This window comes from Phyllobates terribilis, unplaced genomic scaffold (assembly GCF_046119375.1).
Source record: "Phyllobates terribilis strain yellow unplaced genomic scaffold, ASM4611937v1 Scaffold_7__3_contigs__length_470593459, whole genome shotgun sequence".
In the NCBI taxonomy this organism is placed as follows: domain Eukaryota; kingdom Metazoa; phylum Chordata; class Amphibia; order Anura; family Dendrobatidae; genus Phyllobates; species Phyllobates terribilis.
In genome coordinates, this window is record NW_027362767.1 from 292,643,185 (window position 1) to 292,668,408 (window position 25,224).

General features: G+C 46.5%; 1 protein-coding gene across 2 annotated transcripts in view; it reads left to right on the plus strand.

Annotated features, from left to right (window-relative positions):
- Window positions 1-22,325, plus strand: part of GJB1 (gap junction protein beta 1) — a 38,322-nt gene extending 15,997 nt beyond the window's left edge. For both annotated transcript variants that reach the window (XM_073640988.1, XM_073640989.1), the window contains exon 2: window positions 21,063-22,325. In XM_073640988.1, coding sequence (XP_073497089.1) covers window positions 21,075-21,866 — 792 coding nt within the window. In that variant the 5' untranslated portion in view covers window positions 21,063-21,074 and the 3' untranslated portion in view covers window positions 21,867-22,325. The remainder of the gene's footprint in view (window positions 1-21,062) is intronic.
- The last annotated feature ends 2,899 nt before the right edge of the window (window positions 22,326-25,224 follow it).

Genomic DNA, 25,224 nt, shown 5'->3' on the forward strand with positions numbered 1-25,224 from the left:
CAGGAGGTCACGGCAAGTGACCGGGGCAGTCTCTGGATGAACGGGCAGGAGGTCACGGCAAGTGACCGGGGCAGTCTCTGGATGAACGGGCAGGAGGTCACGGCAAGTGACCGGGGCAGTCTCTGGATGAACGGGCAGGAGGTCACGGCAAGTGACCGGGGCAGTCTCTGGATGAACGGGCAGGAGGTCACGGCAAGTGACCGGGGCAGTCTCTGGATGAACGGGCAGGAGGTCACGGCAAGTGACCGGGGCAGTCTCTGGGTAAAGGATTGGTACGACCTGTGGCGGCAGATGATAGACGTGAGCTCCCAGGTGAGCAGGCGAGAGTCTGTGGATAAACGGGTGGTCACAGCATGTGACGGCGGAGCCTCCAGGAAGACCAACAGACAGGTAGCAGATGAGCGCTCCCAGGTGAGCGGGCAGGAGTCTCTGGACAGGCGAGTGGTCACAGCACGTGACGGCAGAGCCTCCTGGTAGGCTAGCAGACAGGCAGCAGATGAGCGCTCCCAGGTGAGCGGGCAAGCTGGTCCTAAGACAGACTGACAGGAGTTGGAAGGCAGACCGTCGGACCTCAGGCAAGCAGGCAGGTAGCAGGATATCAGGCAGGAATTAGACAGCAGACTGGCAGGAATCTGGCAGGTAACTGGCAACGGGACCTGAGGGCTGAAGCAGAGTAGTGAACAGTGCTACAACATTGCTCGGGCACCTCCATTTTGGAGGAGGTGCCTTTTATATAGGAGGTCCTCCGGCAATTGGCCGGGGACTCCTTAGGACGGCGCGCGCGGTCCCTTTAAGAGAGGGGGAGCGCGCGCGCGCCCTAAGCACACTGCCGGGGAAGGAGCGCGTGCCGGAAGCAGCGGGGAGAGAAGCGCTGGAGGACGCCGCGCCAGGAGCGGGGAGGTGAGAGGGACGGCGTCTCTGCCTAGAACGGGGCAGAGACGCCGATGCTACAGTACCCCCCCCTTTAGGCCCCCTCTTTTTTTGGCCAGAAAGAAATTTCTCAAGGAGAAGCGGGGCGTTGATGTTCTCCCTGGGTTCCCAAGTTCTCTCCTCAGGACCAAACCCCTTCCAATCTACCAGAAAAAAGGTTTTTCCTCTTACCCTCTTGGAGGCCAGAATACTCTCTACCTCAAAGATGTCATCAGCGGAAACCGGAGCAGGAGGGGCACCTGGATTTTTGGAAAAAAAGTTAAAGACAATGGGTTTGAGGAGAGATACGTGGAAGGAGTTGGGGATCCGTAGGGTGGCCGGGAGTTTTAATTTGTAGGCCACAGGGTTAATTTGCCTGAGGACTTCGAAGGGGCCGATGAATTGAGGACCCAACTTGTAGGAGGGTACTTTGAGCCGCACATGTTTGGATTAGAGCCAAACCTTGTCTCCCGGACGGAATTGGGGCGGATCCAGACGTCTCTTATCAGCATATCTCTTCATCCGCTCAGAGGAGAGAAGAAGAGCGGACCTGGTGCTCTCCCAAATAGTAGAAAATTCGCTGACAAGAGACTCCGCAGCAGGGTTGTCCACAGAAACGGAGACAGGAAGTGGAATCCGGGGATGTTGGCCACCGACTATAAAGAACGGGGATTTGGAAGAGGACTCGCTCTCATGGTTGTTATAAGAGAACTCGGCCCATGGTAAGAGATCCACCCAGTCCGAGTGGTGAGCATCAACGAAGTGCCGGAGGTAGCTGGACAAGATCTGATTGATCCGCTCCACTTGACCATTGGACTGAGGGTGGTAAGCGGAGGAGAAATCCAGGGTAATGTCCAGCAGCTTACATGTGGCTCTCCAGAAGCGAGAGGTGAACTGAACCCCACGATCCGACACGATGTGGAGGGGCAGACCATGGAGACGGAAGATGTGGCGGATAAAGTCTTTAGCCAGCTCGGGTGCAGACGGAAGACCAGGCAGGGGAATGAAGTGGGCCATCTTAGAAAAACGGTCAGCGACAACCCAAATGACAGTACAACCGGCAGAAACTGGAAGGTCGGTGATAAAGTCCATAGCGATGTGTTGCCAAGGAGCAGCAGGTACGGGAAGGGGCAGGAGATGGCCGGCAGGTAGATGTCGGGGAACTTTGTTACGGGCACAGGATGAACAGGCCGCGACGAAGTCTACCACGTCCTTACGCAGGGTAGGCCACCAGTAATGCCGGGTAATAAGTTGGAAGGTCTTCTTTTGGCCAGCATGGCCAGCTAGTTTAGAAGAATGTCCCCAGCGAAGAACCCTCTCCCGATCTGGCACAGCTACGAACGTCTTACCGGGTGGAAGACGAGTCAGATCCAAGGGGGCCACATTCATCACCTTGGAGGAGTCGATGATGTGCGTAGGTTCCTCCTCTTGATCGGAGGACAGGAAGGACCGGGACAAGGCATCAGCTTTGACGTTCTTGTCCGCCGGACGGAAATGAAGAATGAAGTCGAAGCGGGCAAAAAACAACGACCACCGGGCCTGGCGAGGATTGAGTCTCTGGGCATTTTGGAGATATGCCAGGTTTTTGTGATCCGTGTAGATAATTACCGGGTAGAGAGCCCCTTCAAGCAGATAGCGCCACTCTCCCAGTGCCAATTTGATGGCTAGCAATTCCCGGTCTCCAATGGAGTAGTTGCGCTCCGACGAGGAGAAGATTTTGGAGAAGAAGCCGCACGTTACCATTCTCCCGGTAGAAGACTTCTGGGTGAGCACCGCTCCGGCTCCGGAGGAGGAGGCATCAACCTCCAGGTAGAATTGTTTATTACAGTCCGGACGGTGCAGGACGGGAGCAGAGGCGAAGGCTTTCTTTAGGGAAAGGAAGGCCTCCTCGGCTTCAGGCGACCATGTCCTGGGGTTAGCCCCCTTACGGGTAAGTGCAGATATGGGAGCAGTCCGAGACGAGAAGTGTGGGATGAAAAGACGATAATAATTAGCGAAGCCCAGGAATCGCTGTATCGCCTTCAAACCTTCAGGACGAGGCCATTTTAGAACGGAAGAGAGCTTCTCGGGATCCATTTGCAGACCTGTTTGGGAGATGACATAGCCCAAGAACGGAAGGGAGGTCTGATCGAAGAGGCACTTCTCGTATTTGGCGTAAAGGTGGTTCTGCCGAAGCCTAAGCAGGACCTGACGAACATCCCTCCGGTGTGTGGGGAGATCCGGAGAGAAGACCAAGATATCGTCCAGGTATACCACTACGCAGGAGTACAGGAGGTCACGGAAGATGTCGTTGACTAGTTCCTGAAAGACCGCGGGAGCATTACAGAGACCGAAGGGCATCACAAGGTACTCGTAGTGACCGTCCCGGGTATTGAATGCCGTCTTCCACTCGTCTCCTTGACGGATACGGACCAGATTATACGCTCCTCGTAGATCCAGCTTGGAGAAGATCCTGGCGCCCTTGAGACGGTCAAACAATTCGGAGATGAGTGGCAGGGGATATTTGTTTTTTACCGTGATGAGATTGAGTCCTCTGTAGTCAATACAGGGACGTAGCGAGCCGTCTTTCTTTTTGACAAAGAAGAATCCGGCTCCAGCCGGGGAGGTAGATTTTCGGATAAATCCCCTAGCCAGATTCTCTTCAATGTACTCAGACATGGCTCGGGTCTCGGCTGCAGACAACGGGTAGATACGCCCACGGGGAGGAGTGGTGCCAGGTACCAGGTCGATCGGGCAATCGTATGGCCTATGGGGTGGCAACGTCTCAGCTTCCTTCTTACCGAAGACGTCCGCATAGGGCCAGTAGGGAGCCGGGAGACCAGGTAAGTTAGCTGGAGTAGGCTGAGGGCGAAGTGGACAGATCGGGACCAGGCAGGTCCTATGGCAGTCAGGACCCCATCGGAGTACTTCACCGGACCGCCAGTTCAATACGGGTTCATGTGTCTGGAGCCAAGGTAGACCTAGCAACAGGGAGTGAGAAAGTCCGGACAGCACATGGAATGAGATCTCCTCAGAGTGCAGCATTCCCACCTGCAGGGTTATGGGTTCGGTGACGAGCAGGATGGTCTCCGAGAGAAGTCTTCCATCCACGGAGGCGACTGACAATGGTTCAGCCAAGGACTTGGTGGGAATATGGTATCTCTCTACCAGAGACTGGGAGATGAGGTTTCCAGCAGCTCCAGAATCCAGATGGGCGAGTTCAAAGAGACTATTTTCTCCCCAAGCAATAGAGACCGGTAAGGTCAGAGACGGAGAGGGCTTACTTTTGTCTAGGACGACCTCTCCGAGTGGTCCTAGACACTGGCGTTTCCCGGTTTTTCCGGGCAGGAATGGATGAAGTGCTTTATACTGCCACAATAGAAACAGCTTCCCTCGGCTCGGCGAGATTCTTGGCGAGAACCGACCATCTTGGTCTGGTCGACCTACATAGGCTCAGGAGAGTGTAGCTGAGGAGAGACGGAGGGAGTGACGGGTTTCTGAAAAGTAGGAGCTAGACGTGGAACCCTCCTCTCACGGGTGACCTCTTTGGCACGCTCCTGGAACCGCAGGTCAATCCGGGTGGCAAGAGTTATAAGGTCATCGAGAGTGGTAGGAATGTCCCGACCGGCAAGTTCATCTTTAATACGGCCGGACAGACCCTCCCAGAAGACGGAAACCAGAGCGTCATTATCCCAGGCCAGCTCCGAGGCAAGGGTACGGAACCGTATGGCATATTGGCCCACGGTGAGACTTCCCTGACGGAGGCGTAGCAGAGATGATGCGGATGAGGTCTTCCGTCCGGGTTCGTCGAAGACTTTCCGGAAAGCCGTGAGAAAGGCAGGCAAGTCGGACACCAGGGGGTCTCCTCTCTCCCATAGAGGATTTAGCCAGGCCAGGGCCTCCCCGGTGAGATGGGACATGATGAAGGCAATTTTGGCCCGGTCGGAGTTAAACTGGTGAGACAGGAGTTCAAAGTGCAGGGTGCACTGATTTATGAAGCCCTGAGCCTGGGCGGAGTCGACTCCGAAACGAGGAGGTGCAGAAAGCCGGGGTCCGGGGTAGGATACCATGTTATTAGTGGGCAGTGGAGCTGCCGGATTGCGAGTCATGGCACTGGCGGTGGTTGCAGGCAGAGCAGTCAGAGTGTCCAGGCGAGAATTGACATTCCGCAGGTGACCCAGGATGGACTCCTGTTGGGACCTCTGATGGGACAGTTCATGACACAGGTCCGAGAGCGAGGGAGCTTGGGTGCCACCGGGTTCCATGGCCCGAGCAAACTGTAACGGGTCTGGGAGGCGGAACCTCTGAGCTACTATACAAGGGGGCGGTCCTTGTAAGGGAGCGGGTGGCGACCAGGGTAGACGGGCAGGCAGTCACAGCAGGTGACTGGGACAGTCTCTGAATGAACGGACAGGAGGTCACGGCAAGTGACCGGGGCAGTCTCTGGATGAACGGGCAGGAGGTCACGGCAAGTGACCGGGGCAGTCTCTGGATGAACGGGCAGGAGGTCACGGCAAGTGACCGGGGCAGTCTCTGGATGAACGGGCAGGAGGTCACGGCAAGTGACCGGGGCAGTCTCTGGGTAAAGGATTGGTACGACCTGTGGCGGTGTCACGGGTGTGTCGCCACGAAGATCGTCACCATTACACAGCCTGACTTCTCGCAGCTGACTTTTTGGTGCTTTGTGTTTTCGGCAGTGAGGGAGTTAATTCTTTCTCTCTCTGTGCTAGACGAGGTCCAGCCTCACCCAGCTGCAATCAATGCTGCTGTAGTGAGACTCCTTCAAATGCCTGCTGGTCTGTTTGGGAAGTGTCGGTGAAAGCATTTCATGCAGACTAACAGAGCGGATCGTGGTATTTGGAGTTTCTGAGATAAGTGTATTTGGAGTGTTTTTTCCCTTCCTCGCTTTATCATTTATCTCCTTTCCCGTTGGTGTTCCCTCTGTTGTAGTTGTGTAGTTTTTGTATGCAAGGTGGTTTTGGTTTTTCCCTTGTACTGTCTCGTCCGTCTAAGTACTGTGTGTGGGCATATTATTACTTGTCCCCTTTTGTTGTGATCGGGTCCTTCTCAGGACTAGATTACTTAGGTGCAGGGATCCTCAGGAGGTAGGGGTTACGCTGGCGGCCTGGACCTCTGTACCTTTAACAGTACCTCCAGGTTGAGGGATTAGTCAGGGCCCCAGCTTAGGGTCAGCTTAGGCTCCCTACCTCCAGTATACAGAGACAGCGTGACATTTTCACCGACCCACTTAGTTTTTCTCCAGCTACCATGGATCCAGTAGCCGGTCTAGCTCGGCAGTTGCAGAGTTTGTCCATGGAGCTGGCGGACGTTAGGTCCAAGGTTTTGCATCCTCAGGAGCAAGCCGGACCAGAACCTAAAGTAGCTCTCCCTGACAGGTTCACTGGGGGGCGGGACAAGTTTTTTGTTTTCCGGGAGGCATGCAAGTTGTACTTTCGGCTGCGGCCTCGGTCATCGGGGAGTGAAGAACAAAGGGTGGGAATTGTCATCTCGCTCCTACAAGGGGACCCACAATCTTGGGCGTTCTCTCTTCCCCCGGGCTCCCCGGCTCTCCAGTCAGTGGATAGGTTTTTCGCTGCTTTGGGACTCGTATATGATGACCCAGATCGGATCTCCCTTGCTGAGTCTAAGTTACGTAGGATCCGGCAGGGAGATCGTCTGGCGGAGGAATTCTGTTCGGAGTTCCGTAGGTGGGCCACGGACACCCAGTGGAATGACCCGGCTCTTAGGAGCCAGTTTTGTCAAGGTTTATCCGACAAATTACAGGATGTGTTGGCACAGTATGACTCTCCCGCGTCACTGGAAGCCGCTATGGCCCTTGCTATTCGCGTTGACAGACGGCTTCGGGAGAGGTGCGGGATAACTCTACCCCCTGTGATGACTCCACCTCCTACAAGGTCCCCTCATATGGTGGTTCCCCTGGTCAGTCCAGAGGAGCCTATGCAATTAGGAGGGACATCATTTCGGGGGAGGGGACCGGTGGTGCGCCATAAGACAGGAAGGTGTTTCTTCTGCGGGAGAAAGGGACATTTTATTGGGGGGTGCCCATCCCGTCCCTTGCAGAGTGAAGAGTCGTCGGAAAACTGTTGATCCCAGGTTGTGTGGTGGACGGCAATCTGGGAGTAGGTATTTCGTCCCTAGGTTCGTCTCAGTTTCTCGTACCGGCGGAGGTGGTGGTGGGTACGAGAACTGAGAGGATATCTGTTCTTCTGGATAGTGGGGCCGGGGCTAATCTGGTTGATGCTCGGTTTGCCCGGGTTCAAGGTATGCGATTGAGTGAGTTGGCTAAACCCATCCCCATATTCTCGATCGATGCCAGGCCTCTCGGTCAGGGAAGTTTTTTGCAAGCTGTGCATGACGTAAAACTTCAAGTGGGGGCGATACATAAAGAACTGTTGTCTTGCTACGTGTTGGAGGGTCTTCCCACTCCTATAGTGTTGGGCCTTCCTTGGTTAACTAAGCATAACCCGGTTATTAATTGGCAAACCAGAGAGATAAGCCAATGGAGTAAATTCTGTACTAAAAACTGCATGAACACGGTCATCGGTGCGGTTACTCCTTGGGTCTTACCTCCATTTCTGGCGGACTTTGAGGATGTATTCTCGGAGAAAGGGTGTCAGGAACTACCTCCTCATCGCGAGTATGACTGTTCTGTAAAACTGCTCCCTGAGGCCAAGTTACCTAAAGCTAGGTTGTATAACCTTTCTGGTCCTGAGAGGCAGGCCATGAAGGATTATATTTCAGAAAGTCTGGCTAAGGGGCATATTAGACCTTCATCTTCACCGGTGGCTGCGGGGTTCTTCTTTGTTAAGAAGAAAGATGGAGGCCTACGCCCTTGCCTGGATTTCCGTGAACTTAATCGGATTACGGTCCGAGATCCGTATCCGCTCCCACTTATTCCCGATCTCTTTAATCAGATCGTGGGCGCCAAATGGTTCTCTAAGTTGGATCTCAGGGGGGCGTACAATCTGATTAGGATGAAGGAGGGGGATGAGTGGAAGACGGCGTTTAACACTCCGGAGGGGCATTATGAGAACCTTGTCATGCCATTCGGTCTGACTAATGCCCCGGCGGTGTTCCAACACTTTGTTAATGACATTTTTCGCCGCCTGGTGGGACAGTTTGTTGTCATATATCTGGATGATATCTTAATTTACTCGCCGGATCTGGTGTCTCATCAGGTGCACGTTAGGCAGGTGTTACAGATCTTGCGGGATAATAAACTGTATGCCAAATGGGAAAAGTGTGTGTTCGCCGTACAGGAACTCCAGTTTTTAGGCTTCCTGGTTTCAGCGTCCGGTTTTCGTATGGACCCTGGGAAAGTGCGGGCAGTTCTTGAGTGGGATCGGCCAGAGAATCTTAAGGCACTACAACGTTTCCTGGGGTTTGCTAATTATTACCGGAAGTTCATTCGTAATTTCTCGTCCATGGTTAAGCCTCTCACAGACATGACTAAAAAGGGGACGGATTTTTCTAGGTGGTCGGACAAGGCTTGTCAAGCATTCTCCTCCTTGAAAAAATGTTTTGCCTCGGCACCCATACTCATTCAACCTGATGCGTCACAGCCATTCATTGTAGAGGTAGACGCCTCCGAGGTAGGGGTGGGAGCAGTATTGTCACAGGGTTCGTCCCCTGGTAAGTGGCATCCGTGCGCCTTTTTCTCTAAAAAATTGTCGTCCGCTGAGAGGAATTACGATGTCGGCAATAGGGAACTCTTGGCCATTAAGTTAGCTTTTGAGGAGTGGCGCCATTTTTTGGAGGGGGCAGTCCATCCGGTCACCGTCATCACCGATCACAAGAACCTGCTATATCTGGAGTCCGCGAAACGTCTGAATCCCAGACAAGCTAGGTGGTCATTGTTTTTTACCAGGTTTAATTTTGTCGTTACATATCGTCCTGGGTCAAAAAATGTAAAGGCGGATGCCTTATCTCGTAGTTTCCCTGGGGCCGGGAATACGGACGACCCGATTCCTATCCTTCAGGAGGGGGTGGTGGTTTCGGCAGTATGCTCTGAGCTGGAGGAGGAGGTATTGGAGGCTCAGGGGGACGCCCCTGTTGGACCTCCGGGGAGACTGTTTGTTCCAGATCAGTTGCGACAAAAGGTGATCGAGGCACACCATAACTCAGTTTTGGCAGGACACCCGGGGAGTAAAGCAACTGCGGATCTCCTCTCGCGTCGGTTTTGGTGGCCTAACTTACATAAGGAGGTGGTAACTTTTGTCGCGTCCTGTGGGGTTTGTGCGCGCTCTAAGACCTCACATACCCGTCCGTCTGGGGCCCTCTTACCTTTGAAGATCCCGGAGCGTCCTTGGACTCATCTGTCTATGGACTTTATTACGGACCTCCCTCCGTCTTCGGGTAAAACGGTCATACTCGTTGTAGTGGACAGGTTCAGCAAGATGGCACATTTTATCGCTCTTCCGGCTCTCCCTAATGCTAAAACTCTTGCGCAGGTGTTCATTGGGGAGATTGTGAGGCTTCACGGGGTACCCTCCGAGGTGGTGTCTGATCGGGGGTCTCAGTTTGTGTCCAAGTTCTGGAAGGCATTTTGTGCACGGCGGGGGATGCATTTGTCATTCTCATCGGCTTTTCATCCTCAGACCAATGGTCAGACGGAACGTATGAACCAGAGCTTGGAGATATATCTCCGGTGTTTTGTGTCAGAGAACCAGGAGGACTGGGCTTCTTTCTTACCTCTGGCAGAGTTTGCTCTTAATAATAGGCGGAGTGAGTCCACTGGTAAGTCCCCGTTTTTTGGGGCATATGGTTTTCACCCCCAGTTTTGTACTTTCAGTAGGGGGGGCTCTTCGGGGGTTCCTGAGGAGGAACGATTTTCCTCATCACTCGCTTCAGTATGGAGAGGGGTGCTGAAGAATCTGAATACTATGGGGAACCGATACAAACGTATGGCTGATAGGAGGAGAGTGGCTGGTCCGGACTTAAGTGTGAACGATCGGGTATGGTTGTCTACCAGGAATATTAAACTTAAGGTTCCCTCCTGGAAACTGGGTCCCAGGTTCATCGGGCCGTACAGAATCAGTTCTATTATTAATCCGGTGGCATTCCGTCTTGACCTCCCCCCTACGTTTAAAATTCACAACGTGTTCCACAGATCGTTGCTTAAGAGGTATGTGGCGCCGGTGGTACCGTCACCTTTACCTCCCCCTCCAGTGGTGGTCAATGGTAACTTGGAGTTTCAGGTATCGAGGGTCATCGATTCACGCTTTAATCGCCGGTCCCTTCAGTACCTGGTTCATTGGAAAGGGTATGGTCCTGAGGAGAGGATGTGGGTTCCTGCGTCGGATATTAACGCAGACCGATTAGTTCGGGCCTTCCACACGACTCACCCGGATAAACCTGGCCCTGAGGGTCCGGAGGCCCCTCGTAGAAGGGGGGGTACTGTCACGGGTGTGTCGCCACGAAGATCGTCACGATTACACAGCCTGACTTCTCGCAGCTGACTTTTTGGTGCTTTGTGTTTTCGGCAGTGAGGGAGTTAATTCTTTCTCTCTCTGTGCTAGACGAGGTCCAGCCTCACCCAGCTGCAATCAATGCTGCTGTAGTGAGACTCCTTCAAATGCCTGCTGGTCTGTTTGGGAAGTGTCGGTGAAAGCATTTCATGCAGACTAACAGAGCGGATCGTGGTATTTGGAGTTTCTGAGATAAGTGTATTTGGAGTGTTTTTTCCCTTCCTCGCTTTATCATTTATCTCCTTTCCCGTTGGTGTTCCCTCTGTTGTAGTTGTGTAGTTTTTGTATGCAAGGTGGTTTTGGTTTTTCCCTTGTACTGTCTCGTCCGTCTAAGTACTGTGTGTGGGCATATTATTACTTGTCCCCTTTTGTTGTGATCGGGTCCTTCTCAGGACTAGATTACTTAGGTGCAGGGATCCTCAGGAGGTAGGGGTTACGCTGGCGGCCTGGACCTCTGTACCTTTAACAGTACCTCCAGGTTGAGGGATTAGTCAGGGCCCCAGCTTAGGGTCAGCTTAGGCTCCCTACCTCCAGTATACAGAGACAGCGTGACAGGCGGCAGATGATAGACGTGAGCTCCCAGGTGAGCAGGCGAGAGTCTCTGGATAAACGGGTGGTCACAGCATGTGACGGCGGACCCTCCAGGAAGACCAACAGACAGGTAGCAGATGAGCGCTCCCAGGTGAGCGGGCAGGAGTCTCTGGACAGGCGGGTGGTCACAGCACGTGACGGCAGAGCCTCCTGGTAGGCTAGCAGACAGGCAGCAGATGAGCGCTCCCAGGTGAGCGGGCACGCTGGTCCTAAGACAGACTGACAGGAGTTGGAAGGCAGACCGTCGGACCTCAGACAAGCAGGCAGGTAGAAGATGTGCGCTCCCAGGTGAGCGGGCAAGCTGGTCCTTAGACAGACTGACAGAAGTTGGAAGGCAGACCGTCGGACCTCAGGCTAGCAGGCAGGTAGCAGGATATCAGGCAGGAATTAGACAGCAGACTGGCAGGAATCTGGCAGGTATCTGGCAGGTAACTGGCAACGGGACCTGAGGGCTGAAGCAGAGTAGTGAACAGTGCAACAACATTGCTCGGGCACCTCCATTTTGGAGGAGGTGCCTTTTATATGGGAGGTCCTCCGGCAATTGGCCAGGGACTCCTTAGGACGGCGCGCGCGGTCCCTTTAAGAGAGGGGGAGCGCGCGCGCGCGCGCCCTAAGCACACTGCCGGGTAAGGAGCGCGTGCCGGAAGCAGCGGGGAGAGAAGCGCTGGAGGACGCCGCGCCAGGAGCGGGGAGGTGAGAGGGACGGCGTCTCTGCCTAGAACGGGGCAGAGACACCGATGCTACACACATCACATGGTATAGTATATAGCACATCACATAGTATAGTATATAGCACAGCACATAGTATAGTATATAGCACAGCACATAGTATAGTATATAGCACAGCACATAGTATAGTATATAGCACATCACATAGTATAGTATATAGCACAGCACATAGTATAGTATATAGCACAGCACATAGTATAGTATATAGCACAGCACATAGTATAGTATATAGCACATCACATAGTATAGTATATAGCACAGCACATAGTATAGTATATAGCACATCACATGGTATAGTATATAGCACATCACATAGTATAGTATATAGCACAGCACATAGTATAGTATATAGCACATCACATGGTATAGTATATAGCACAGCACATAGTATAGTATATAGCACAGCACATAGTATAGTATATAGCACATCACATGGTATAGTATATAGCACAGCACATAGTATAGTATATAGCACATCACATAGTATAGTATATAGCACAGCACATAGTATAGTATATAGCACAGCACATAGTATAGTATATAGCACAGCACATAGTATAGTATATAGCACAGCACATAGTATAGTATATAGCACAGCACATAGTATAGTATATAGCACATCACATAGTATAGTATATAGCACAGCACATAGTATAGTATATAGCACAGCACATAGTATAGTATATAGCACAGCACATAGTATAGTATATAGCACAGCACATAGTATAGTATATAGCACAGCACATAGTATAGTATATAGCACAGCACATAGTATAGTATATAGCACAGCACATAGTATAGTATATAGCACATCACATAGTATAGTATATAGCACAGCACATAGTATAGTATATAGCACAGCACATAGTATAGTATATAGCACAGCACATAGTATAGTATATAGCACAGCACATAGTATAGTATATAGCACAGCACATAGTATAGTATATAGCACAGCACATAGTATAGTATATAGCACATCACATAGTATAGTATATAGCACAGCACATAGTATAGTATATAGCACAGCACATAGTATAGTATATAGCACAGCACATAGTATAGTATATAGCACAGCACATAGTATAGTATATAGCACAGCACATAGTATAGTATATAGCACAGCACATAGTATAGTATATAGCACAGCACATAGTATAGTATATAGCACAGCACATAGTATAGTATATAGCACAGCACATAGTATAGTATATAGCACAGCACATAGTATAGTATATAGCACATCACATAGTATAGTATATAGCACAGCACATAGTATAGTATATAGCACAGCACATAGTATAGTATATAGCACATCACATAGTATAGTATATAGCACAGCACATAGTATAGTATATAGCACAGCACATAGTATAGTATATAGCACATCACATAGTATAGTATATAGCACATCACATGGTATAGTATATAGCACAGCACATAGTATAGTATATAGCACAGCACATAGTATAGTATATAGCACAGCACATAGTATAGTATATAGCACATCACATAGTATAGTATATAGCACATCACATAGTATAGTATATAGCACAGCACATAGTATAGTATATAGCACATCACATAGTATAGTATATAGCACAGCACATAGTATAGTATATAGTACATCACATGGTATAGCACAGCACATAGTATAGTATATAGCACATCACATAGTATAGTATATAGCACAGCACATAGTATAGTATATAGCACATCACATAGTATAGTATATAGCACAGCACATAGTATAGTATATAGCACATCACATAGTATAGTATATAGCACATCACATAGTATAGTATATAGCACATCACATAGTATAGTATATAGCACATCACATAGTATAGTATATAGCATATCACATAGTACAGTATATAGCACATCACATAGTGTAGTATATAGCACATCACATAGTATAGTATATAGCACAGCACATAGTATAGTATATAGCACATCACATAGTATAGTATATAGCACAGCACATAGTATAGTATATAGTACATCACATGGTATAGCACAGCACATAGTATAGTATATAGCACATCACATAGTATAGTATATAGCACAGCACATAGTATAGCATATAGCACATCACATAGTATAGTATATAGGACAGCACATAGTATAGTATATAGCACAGCACATAGTATAGTATATAGCACAGCACATAATATAGTATATAGCACATCACATAGTATAGTATATAGCACAGCACATAGTATAGTACAGTTATATGAAAAAGTTTGGGCACCCCTATTAATCTTTAGCTTAATGTTTTATAAAAATTGGTGTTTTTGCAACAGCTATTTCAGTTTGATATATGTAATAACTGTTGGACACAGTAATGTTTCTGCCTTGAAATGAGGTTTATTGTACTAACAGAAAATGTGCAATCTGCACTCAAACAAAATTTGACAGGTGCATAAGTATGGGCACCTCACCAGAAAAGTGACATTAATATTTAGTAGATCCTCCTTTTGCAAAAATAACAGCCTCTAGTCGCTTCCTGTAGCTTTTAATGATTTCCTGGATCCTGGATGAAGGTATTTTTGACCATTCCTCTTTACAAAACAATTCCAGTTCAGTTAAGTTTGATGGTCGCCGAGCATGGACAGCCCTCATCAAATGATCCCACAGATGTTCAATGATATTCAGGTCTGGGGACTGGGATGGCCATTCCAGAACATTGTAATTGTTCCTCTGCATGAATGCCTGAGTAGATTTGGAGCGGTGTTTTGGATCATTGTCTTGCTGAAAGATCCATCCCCTGTGTAACTTCAACTTTATCACTGATTCTTGAACATTATTGTCTAGAATCTGCTGATACTGAGTGGAATCCATGCGTCCCTCAACTTTAACAAGATTCCCGGTGCCGGCATTGGCCACACAGCCCCAAAGCATGATGGAACCTCCACCAAATTTTACTGTGGGTAGCAAGTGTTTTACTTGGAATGCTGTGTTTTATTGCCGCCATGCATAACGCCTTTTTGTATGACCAAACAACTCAATCTTGGTTTCATCAGTCCACAGGACCTTCTTCCAAAAAGAAATTGGCTTCTCCAAATGTGCTTTTGCATACCTCAGCCGACTCTGTTTGTGGCGTGCTTGCAGAAACGGCTTCTTTCGCATCACTCTCCCATACAGCTTCTCCTTGTGCAAAGTGCGTTGTATAGTTGACCGATGCACAGTGACACCATCTGCAGCAAGTTGATGCTGCAGCTCTCTGGAGGTGGTCTGAGGATTGTCCTTGACTGATCTCACCATTCTTCTTCTTTGCCTTTCTGATGTTTTTCTTGGCCTGCCACTTCTGGCCTTAACAAGAACTGTCCCTGTGTTCTTCCATTTCCTTACTATGTTCCTCACAGTGGAAACTGACAGGTTAAATCTCTGAGACAGCATTTTGTATCCTTCCCCTGAACAACTATATTGAATAATCTTTGTTTTCAGATCATTTGACAGTTGTTTTGAGGAGCCCATGATGCCACTCTTCAGAGGAGATTCAAACAGAAGAACAACTTGCAAGTGGCCACTTTAAGTAGCTTTTCTCATGATTGCATACACCTGGCTATGAAGTTCAAAGCTCAATGAGGTTACAAAACCAAAAAAAGTGCTTTAGTAAGTCAGTAAAAAGTAGGTAGGAGTATTTAAAGCAAGAAAATGATAAGGGTGCCCATACTTATGCACCTGTCAAATTTTGTTTGAATGCAGATTGCACATTTTCTGTTAGTACAATAAACCTCATTTCAAGGCAGAAACATTACTGTGTCCAACAGCTATTACATATATCAAACTGAAATAGCTGTTGGAAAAACACCAATTTTTATAAAACATTAAGCTTAAGATTAATAGGGGTGCCCAAACTTTTTCATATAACTGTATATAGCACATCACATAGTATAGTATATAGCACAGCACATAGTATAGTATATAGCACATCACATGGTATAGCACAGCACATAGTATAGTATATAGCACATCACATAGTATAGTATATAGCACAGCTCATAGTATAGTATATAGCACATCACATAGTACAGTAAAAAGGCATAAAATCTCGAATATACTGTGCAGATAGGCCTTGGTTCATCAAGACCGACGTTTTTTGATGTTGGTCTTGATGAGGAGGCGTGCTGGAGTCAGACACTCTTGATTCATCAAGAGGTGCTCGCCTCTTCATGAATCGGGGGTGTTAGGTCACTGCTGGAGATTAGTGGTGTAGTGAATGTCAATAATTTGATGAGCGGAGAGTGCCACAACCCTTTCGTGCCTCAGCTCCGCTCACTCTGCCTGTCACTTTGTGTGCGAAAAATTGTTATGAGAGCGCCATAAGACACAAAATTTCAGTGCAGCTTTGAGTTGCACCAAAATGTTCCAACTTTTCAAACCTGGCATAAAAGCTTTGAAGAATCGGGCCCATAGTGTGTGTGACAAAACCGCAGTGAAGATCACTTTCTATCCGCTCACCCATAGCCATATATTTTGGTCCCTTTGACATTATGTTTGTGTTAAAAAACTTGAAAGGGATTGGATACCGTCCTAGGAGACCTCAGAGTCTTATACCTGCGATTTGCATTCGATTATTTTTAAATAGTTGACAAATTTGAATTTCAACAGCTTGTATCATCTCTATACTGTGCTGAAGAGAAGTGCAAGGCTATCAAGAACATGCCAATGTTATTCCAAGAAAACCAGGTTTAATTGCAAACAGTAAAACATTTCTGCAGCTTGATAAATGTCATTTTCAATAGGCTTTGACCTAGATAACAGCTCGTTACTGTTACGTCATTACAATCCTCTACTTATAAAACATTCTCGTACTGCCGAGTCAATAGAAAAGTTGTGCTGCTGATCCTAGATATAGAAACAATGTTACTTTTCACTTTTATGGTGGGTGCCTGTCTGACAACGCAAATGTTAATTTTCAGATTACTTCTATAGGAAGAAAAGGAAAGTCACAAGACTTGAATCATATGAAAGCGACATCATGGCACACAAGCTGCTATCTATTCCTAGTGTGACATTCTCTGCCAGTGAGCGCACAGCTACATGAAGGGTTGAATAGAATTAATTATTTCACTTCCTTAGGGCACATAATTACTGCCCTTTTCCTTAAATGATGAATAAACTTTCAAATCATCTTCTATAGCCCCTGTTCCATACTGTTGATCAGTGGCTCGCTCATGCTTGATTGCGAGCAGATCAGTGAACAGACCCATAACTATTGTTTAAAAGTTTAATTAAACTGTGGATAGAAAATCTTTAAAGGGGATGTCTTATTATTATGAAAAAAAAAAGTAAAAATGCAAAGTACTTGTAAAAAAAAACTGCACTTAGCAATTTACCTCTTATTAAAAATAGTCCCTATTCTAAAAAACAAACTGATTTTTAACCGTTTCATGACTTTTGACGTATATTTTGACAAAGGTTGTGTCCTTGCCTTTGATATGGGCTCGTATGCCGAGCCCACATCTTTCCCTGCATATGATGACTGATTTAATCAGCCATCATGAGCCTTTAACAGCCGCAGGTGGAGTGGTGCGCCACCAACAGCTGTTAACTAGTTAAATCCCGCTGTCAATCACTGACATTGGTATTTAACCTGCGTCGGCCGGAAGTACAACATTCATCCCACCCATTCGTGCCCCTGTCACATGATCGCTGGGCGCCGATGGGTTATCAGGACAGCCAGGGGTCTGCTGATGACCCCTGTTCCTGTCATTATGATCCTCCCGTGAACGCCAGCCTATGTATTTAGCCTCATTTCCCAAAAACTCAAAACACTACCGGGCATAAGGAAATTTTTTTTTCCTTACAAATTTCCAATTTTTTTTATCACTTAAATAAAAAAATAAAAAAAACATACATGATTGATAGCTGCATACTGAAACTGATCTGGAGAATTATATCAGTTTTACCATGTAATGAAAAGACTAAAGCTAAAAAAAAAACAGGAAATTGCAAGGTCATGAAAGGGTTATTTTATTGTCTACTGCTTGTTGCCTAGCTTACCGGCCACCTCCATACACTCCATCAGCGGTGGCCAGTTTCCTAGACATGGTGTGCGCACATGCAAGCTTTAAAGATTGCAAACACTCCTCTGAAGCTTGCCAGATGCAGTGTCCGTGAGCGCCTCATTGCTGCAGAGGAAAAGCTGCTTTCACTTAGAACCTTGGAAAACTCATCTGATCCGACCCGCCAGTCATTCAGAAGTGCACTGCTTCCCCCCTTCACCCCAACCCCCTCATTGCCCTGCAGGAAGACAGGAGGCAGGGAGCAACGGTGCTCTCCTAAAGATCTATAATGAGAACAGTACTGTAACCACATTTAACACATTTTTTAAATATTTTCTAACATGAATGCAAGTGACTGCAACCCTCATGCAATGTAGAACCAGGACAATAAAGATCCATACAGATCTCTAGATACATCCCACCCACACTCGCCACACAAATGTCTAGGAATATCAGGCAATTAGAGATGAGTAAAGGCTAGGTATTCAGCTGGGGGCTGATATTAGTAGCCTGGGAAGCTCCGTGGGTATTACCCCCTTCCCAGGCTTCAAACATCTGCCCCAGCTGTCTGCTTAACCTCCGCTAGAGACTAAAATTACGGGGAACCCCACGCCAATTTTTTTTTTAAATCAATCCTTTATTTTAACACTAAATGACAAGTACAGTAACCAACACTGTCACTGTACTTATTATATATGTGACTGACATGTTTCTATCTATCTAATCTATGTGTGATGCTCTATTCTTTCTGTTCTAAATTGTCGGGTATCGGTGTATGCCGCTGCTGAATTGCCGGCTTTTCATGTTTCACTGTGAGCACTGTTCCCATCGATTTGGGCAACCACTGTAATGCCACAACCATCATGGCTGTGGCATTACAGTGAGTGGCAGACAATCCCGCCATGATTTGATGCTCTAAATAGCACCAGACATGCAGAACGGGGACCCGAGCTCCGGCCTGAGCATCTCGAAAGTATTCGGCGAGCTCCGAGCATCTCGAGTACTGAGATGCTCGGGCGAATACCGAGCAGTGGCGAGCATGCTCGCTCATCACTAATTAAAAGTATTACTGTGAAAAAATCCAGTTACGCTTTTGGTGCACGAACAGTTATCGAACATAACCTCGAACAGACGAATTTTTTGCAAATCGTTCGAGTTCGTCGAACGACTCGAACACCGCCCAAAACAGCTAGAATTTGAGATTGGCGAACATCACTCATCTCTAGTAGTAAGTAACCGGAACGCCCCCTCAATGTCTGTTTTGGCCATTAGGGTGCCCCTTCCCAACTTCTTGACCCGCCTGATTGTCTTGTCAAAGGAGGTACAGTATATACTACTGTACTTGGTTCCGCGTCGATGTTGTCGTTTACTGACCTGCCCCTTGGATATGACAAATGGTGGATTAGTCCGAATTATTTGGGTTCCGTTTTTGGCACGACTCCCAACGGGGATACCACTACGTCTTGTAAGGAAAGTGTTCTGAATGGAACTGCCATTCTACCTAAAGATATTTCTTTTTTTAATTTTCTTTTCACGACGTCTGGGTGTTGGTAGGCTGATTTTAGATTTTTACTCCAGCCTTTCTTGATTTTAGAAGGGCATGACATGCCTATATCTGTGTCTCCCCCTCCTTTTACTCCTCCACCTCTTTTCTTTTCGCATGACTATATGAACTTGTCACTTTTCCATGTGATAGTTGTGTCTTCTCAGCAGTTTGTCAGCTTTTGGACACCTTTGAAGGTGTTTTCTATGTGTTTTTGTTTGCCTGCCATTGGTTTTAACGGTGTTCGACGAACCGTTCGGCGAACCGAACCGAACCCGAACACTACGGGGGTGGCTCAATACTACTGGCAATCTTTCTGCCCCTTGTGGCAGGCTGAGTATTTACATCCATTCAGGAAGAATGCTGGAGAATTATCAAATTGGAGATTGATTGCCTAATCAATGAATCAATCAGCTTCCAGCACTCAATGAGGCTGGGGCTACACAGTGACATGTGTCACATAACAGCAGTTCTCTGAAAAGTCATTTGTGCAACTTGTCTGCTACTTGCTGTGATTTTACTGTTAGGCGATGTTCACACATGTGTTTTTTTCAGTCAGAAATCTGCAGCAAAACTGATCTCTGGCAGGAAATCGGCTGCGTCAAATCTGCAGGTTTTGCTGGATTTTTTGACGCGTTTTTTTTTTCACTGCCCTGTCTCTGTTTATGCATGTACATAAAGTTCTGTGAAAAAAAAGAACCCCATTCTATTTTGCCATCAAAAACGCTTAAAAAATTTACCTACGTTTTTTAGAGAGTTTTTTCAGCATTTTTTTTCACCACCCATTACTTCGTAAGGGGGAAAAAAACACTGAAAAAACGCTGAAAGAAGTGACATGCTCTATTTTCCAAAAACCCAACCAAGGCACAAAATACGCAGCAAACAAAAAAAACAAAAAACAGGATGTGTGAACACAGAATTCTGGTTTCTCATAGACTTTGCTGGTACTGCAAAACGCAGCTGTAAATTTGCATATAAATCTGCAGCAAAACACAACGCCTAAAAGTTGCATGTCATGTGTGCCTTGTATTGAAGTCTACCGCAAGTGCATTGCAACCAGCAACAGAAAATCCAACACATTTGAAAACCTATGTGACTTTGTCTCAGGAGGTTGCAGGTCGCAATGCAACACCATCAAAAAATATTTCATCGAATGTTGCAATGTGTCAATGCGCTTTCAGTGTGGTCCGACACATGTCGCTGTGTAGCCTAAGCCTTAATGACCACGGTATAATAAGAGCTGGAAGGTGATTGCTATGTCCCAATTTTTCATTTGCATAGTTTTGATAAATCTCCTTTAATGTGTTTGTTTGCTTGATCCAAAACTGTCATGCGAACTCCCATTGAGGTTTAGGTTAATTTCATACTGCATTTAGCAGAACTCCATGTTCAAGGCTTCATCAGGGGGTCTGTCATAATCCCCCAAAAATGGGATTCAGACAGGATCCCTAAAGGAAATTCATTGAATACAACAAGGCTAACTGAGTACAAAGTATGCTGGACACAATAGCGAGGTGCGCTGGAAAATAGACCTAATGGAGTCCAAAGGTGCAAACTTTGTATTCCGTTTGTATCATTGTAATCAATGGCTTTGTCAGGAGTTACTTCTTGAAATGTGTTTTTTTTTTAGGTTTTGAGTTGGAACCCCTGATGAAGTCTTGTAGGCGGCTAAACACAATGTGAAAACAACGTATTCACTAACAGTACTACATGTATTGGCATAGTGTATATTGATTATGCTCTTCTGTTAATAAAGTCTTGGATGAAAGTTTCCAAGTATATTTATGTTCTTATCTGTTTTATCCACAGAGCTAATACGCAATGAACTGGGCAGGATTATATGCCATTTTGAGTGGCGTGAACCGCCATTCCACTGGGATTGGACGCATATGGCTCTCTGTGGTTTTCATCTTCCGTATAATGGTGCTTGTCGTGGCTGCAGAGAGTGTCTGGGGAGATGAAAAGTCCTCATTTACCTGCAATACCCAACAGCCTGGATGTAACAGTGTTTGCTACGATCACTTCTTCCCTATCTCTCACATTCGGCTGTGGGCCCTTCAGCTCATTATCGTGTCCACACCAGCCCTCCTTGTGGCTATGCATGTGGCTCATGTGCAGCACCAGGAGAAGAAGATCTTACGTCTGTCTGGCCACGACGATCCTAAAGAACTGGCAGAAGTGAAAAAGCAAAAGGTCAGAATCTCTGGCACCCTGTGGTGGACATATACACTGAGTGTGGTCTTCAGAATCGCCTTTGAAGGAGCTTTCATGTACATATTCTACCTCATCTACCCTGGTTATGCCATGATACGACTTGTCAAATGCACTGCATACCCCTGCCCCAACACCGTGGACTGTTTCGTATCTCGTCCCACAGAGAAAACTATCTTTACAGTCTTCATGCTCTCGGCTTCAGGAGTCTGCATTGTTCTAAATGTAGCTGAAGTTTTCTTCCTCATTGGTAAGGCTTGTAGCCAAAGAAGACAGAGGCACGGGGACTCGTACCGTGATAAGGAGCACCGGCAGAACGAGATGAACACGCTGCTAACGGAAGAGGGTTTTATGAAGAGAGCACCGGGAAGCCAAGAGAAAGAACATTGTGCAACCTCCTAGAACCAACACTTCATCACCAATTATAGGAGACTCTTGTCAGACTAGTTACTTGGCCAAAGAAGAAATGATCATTTGCAGGACAATTTATGGTTTGACTGTGAAGGGTAATGAAATGACCAACATAAAACTGCAATATTTGCACAAGTTGCAGCAAATGCGTCCTAATCATTACAGTAATGTGGGCACATATATTGTACCCTCGTCACCGAACCTGACTAGATATTGTTACATCCTCATTAACGCTCGCCAGCAGCCCACAATGAACTGGTGCTTATTGCAGTATTTCTTTTTTTTAATAACAAGGGAAGGGGAGGAGGGGATTTTTTCTATGGGGTTGAAAGTATTAGAAGGAGAAAAACATATGTATTTGTACTGGTATAGATTTCAGATTTTGTTTTAATATTTTATGTGATTTATTCTAGGACCACAGATTAAAATAAAAAAAATCATAAATGTTAATGTAATTTGTCTTTGCTTTTTACACTCAAATATAACATACAAGGTGTAAAAAAAATAATAATATATATATATATATATATATATATATATATATATATACAGTACAGACCAAAAGTTTGGACACACCTTCCCATTTAAAGATTTTTCTACATTTTCATGACTATGAAAATTGTACATTCACACTGAAGGCATCAAAACTATGAATTAACACATGTGGAATTATATAGTTAACAAAAAAGTGTGAAACAACTGAAAATATGTCTTATATTCTAGGTTCTTCAAAGTAGCCACCTTTTGCTTTGATGACTGCTTTGCACACTCTTGGCATTCTCTTGATGAGCTTCAAGAGGTAGTCACCGTAAATGGTCTTCCAACAGTCTTGAAGGAGTTCCCAGAGATGCTTAGCACTTGTTGGCCCTTTTGCCTTCACTCTGCGGTCCAGCTCACCCCAAACCATCTCGATTGGGTTCAGGTCTGGTGACTGTGGAGGAGCACCCCATCACTCTCCTTCTTGGTCAAATAGCCTTTACACAGCCTGGAGGTGTATTTGGGGTCATTGTCCTGTTGAAAAATAAATGATGGTCCAACTAAATGCAAACCGGATGGAATAGCATGCCGCTGCAAGATGCTGTGGTAAGCCATGCTGGTTCAGTATGCCTTCAATTTTGAATAAATCCCCAACAGTGTCACCAGCAAAGCACCCCCCACACCATCACACCTCCTCCTCCATGCTTCACGGTGGGAACCAGGCATGTAGAGTCCATCCGTTCACCTTTTCTGCGTCGCACAAAGACACCGTGGTTGGAACCAAAGATCTCAAATTTGGACTCATCAGACCAAAGCACAGATTTCCACTGGTCTAATGTCCATTCCTTGTGTTCTTTAGCCCAAACAAGTCTCTTCTTCTTGTTGCCTGTCCTTAGCAGTGGTTTCCTAGCACCTATTTTCCATGAAGGCCTGCTGCACAAAGTCTCCTTTTAACAGTAGTTGAAGAGATATGTCTGCTGCTAGAACTCTGTGTGGCATTGACCTGGTCTCTAATCTGAGCTGCTGATAACCTGCGATTTCTGAGGCTGGTGACTCGGATAAACTTACCCTCAGAAGCAGAGGTGACTCTTGGTCTTCCTTTCCTGGGGCGGTCCTCATGTGAGCCAGTTTCTTTGTAGCGCTTGATGGTTTTTGCAACTTCACTTGGCGACACTTTCAAAGTTTTCCCAATTTTTCGCACTGACTGACCTTCATTTCTTAAAGTAATGATGGCCACTCGTTTTTCTTTACTTAGCTGCTTTTTTCTTGCCATAATACAAATTCTAACAGTCTATTCAGTAGGACTATCAGCTGTGTATCCACCAGACTTCTGCACAACACAACTGATGGTCCCAACCCAATTTATAAGGCAAGAAATCCCACTTATTAAACCTGACAGGGTACACCTGTGAAGTGAAAACCATTTCCGGTGACTACCTCTTGAAGCTCATCAAGAGAATGCCAAGAGTGTGCAAAGCAGTCATCAAAGCAAAAGGTGGCTACTTTGAAGAACCTAGAATATAAGACATATTTTCAGTTGTTTCACACTTTTTTGTTAAGTATATAATTCCACATGTGTTAATTCATAGTTTTGATGCCTTTAGTGTGAATGTACAATTTTCATAGTCATGAAAATACAGAAAAATCATTAAATGAGAAGGTGTGTCCAAACTTTTGGTCTGTACTGTATATATATATATTATATATATAAATATATATATACACATATTTAATCATGTATGGGCTCAACTGGGCCTATAGCAGTGAGGGATATTTATGTGGTAGCTGTCAAGCTACTGTTGTCTGATGACCTGGGACCTGGGGCTCCTACCCTGTCCCTAACATAAGGGGCACCCTAGCTATCCCTGCTCCCAAGGTTATTTCTGATGGTGAAGATGCTGGGGCCAGGTACCTTGCTCTTCTCCTGAATCAGCCCTTATCCGTCCCCTCCCCTACCAAGGGAAGTGGGGAGGAATAGTGTATGTAAATACACAAACCAGACAAACAAGGAAAGGACCTACAGAGATAAATGTAAATACCAAACATACAAAATATGCACTTATAGATAACGGCAGGAAAACACCGAAGGGATTAGGAACGTAAACAAAAGTAGAAAAGGAAGGGACTATGCACACAACCAAAACACCAAGCAACAGTCACAGAACAACGCTCCTTAAACGCCTCTACCAAATACCGACTCCTTCACTGGTCACCAGACACTACAAGACTTAACACTGGCATTCTAGATTGCCAGAGCAGAGACTATATAGGAGAGGGGAGTGGCTGATACTGCACAGCTGAGAACCTCCAAGACTGAAGCATCAGAGACTCAAAGCTGAGCAGATTAACTCCTGCACTGCTGAAAGAAACTCCTCTCTGTTGGGTAAACCCATGACAGCAGCAGGCAACTTCCCAAGATAAGTGAAATTGCTTAAAGAGAATCTATCCCCAGGTTTTTGCTACTCCAAATCATACACTGGTATGATTTTTGGATGTGCGGTCCATGTCTTTTTTTCTACAGTTTTGGCATTTTGCTACTCTTGAGAGCAGCACGATGTAGGGGTAGATATATTGATTCCAGCAATGTGTAACTCTGTGTTCTCTGAATCTTATTTGTTTAACCCCACCCACATAACTGACTGGCTGCTTTCTGTGTACACTTTAAATAGGCAGAAAGGTGCCAATCAGTGGTGGAGGCGGGGTAATACAGAGCTAATGAATGTGGATGACTAATGGCCACAGGATTACTAGTCCTCTAGCGATAATCTCCTGCTGATAAAACAGTGATACTATTAAAACTACACTAAGCAGCCCAGTGAGTGACACATCGCTGGAATCAGGGTCTCTGTCCTTGTATTATGCTGCTTGTATC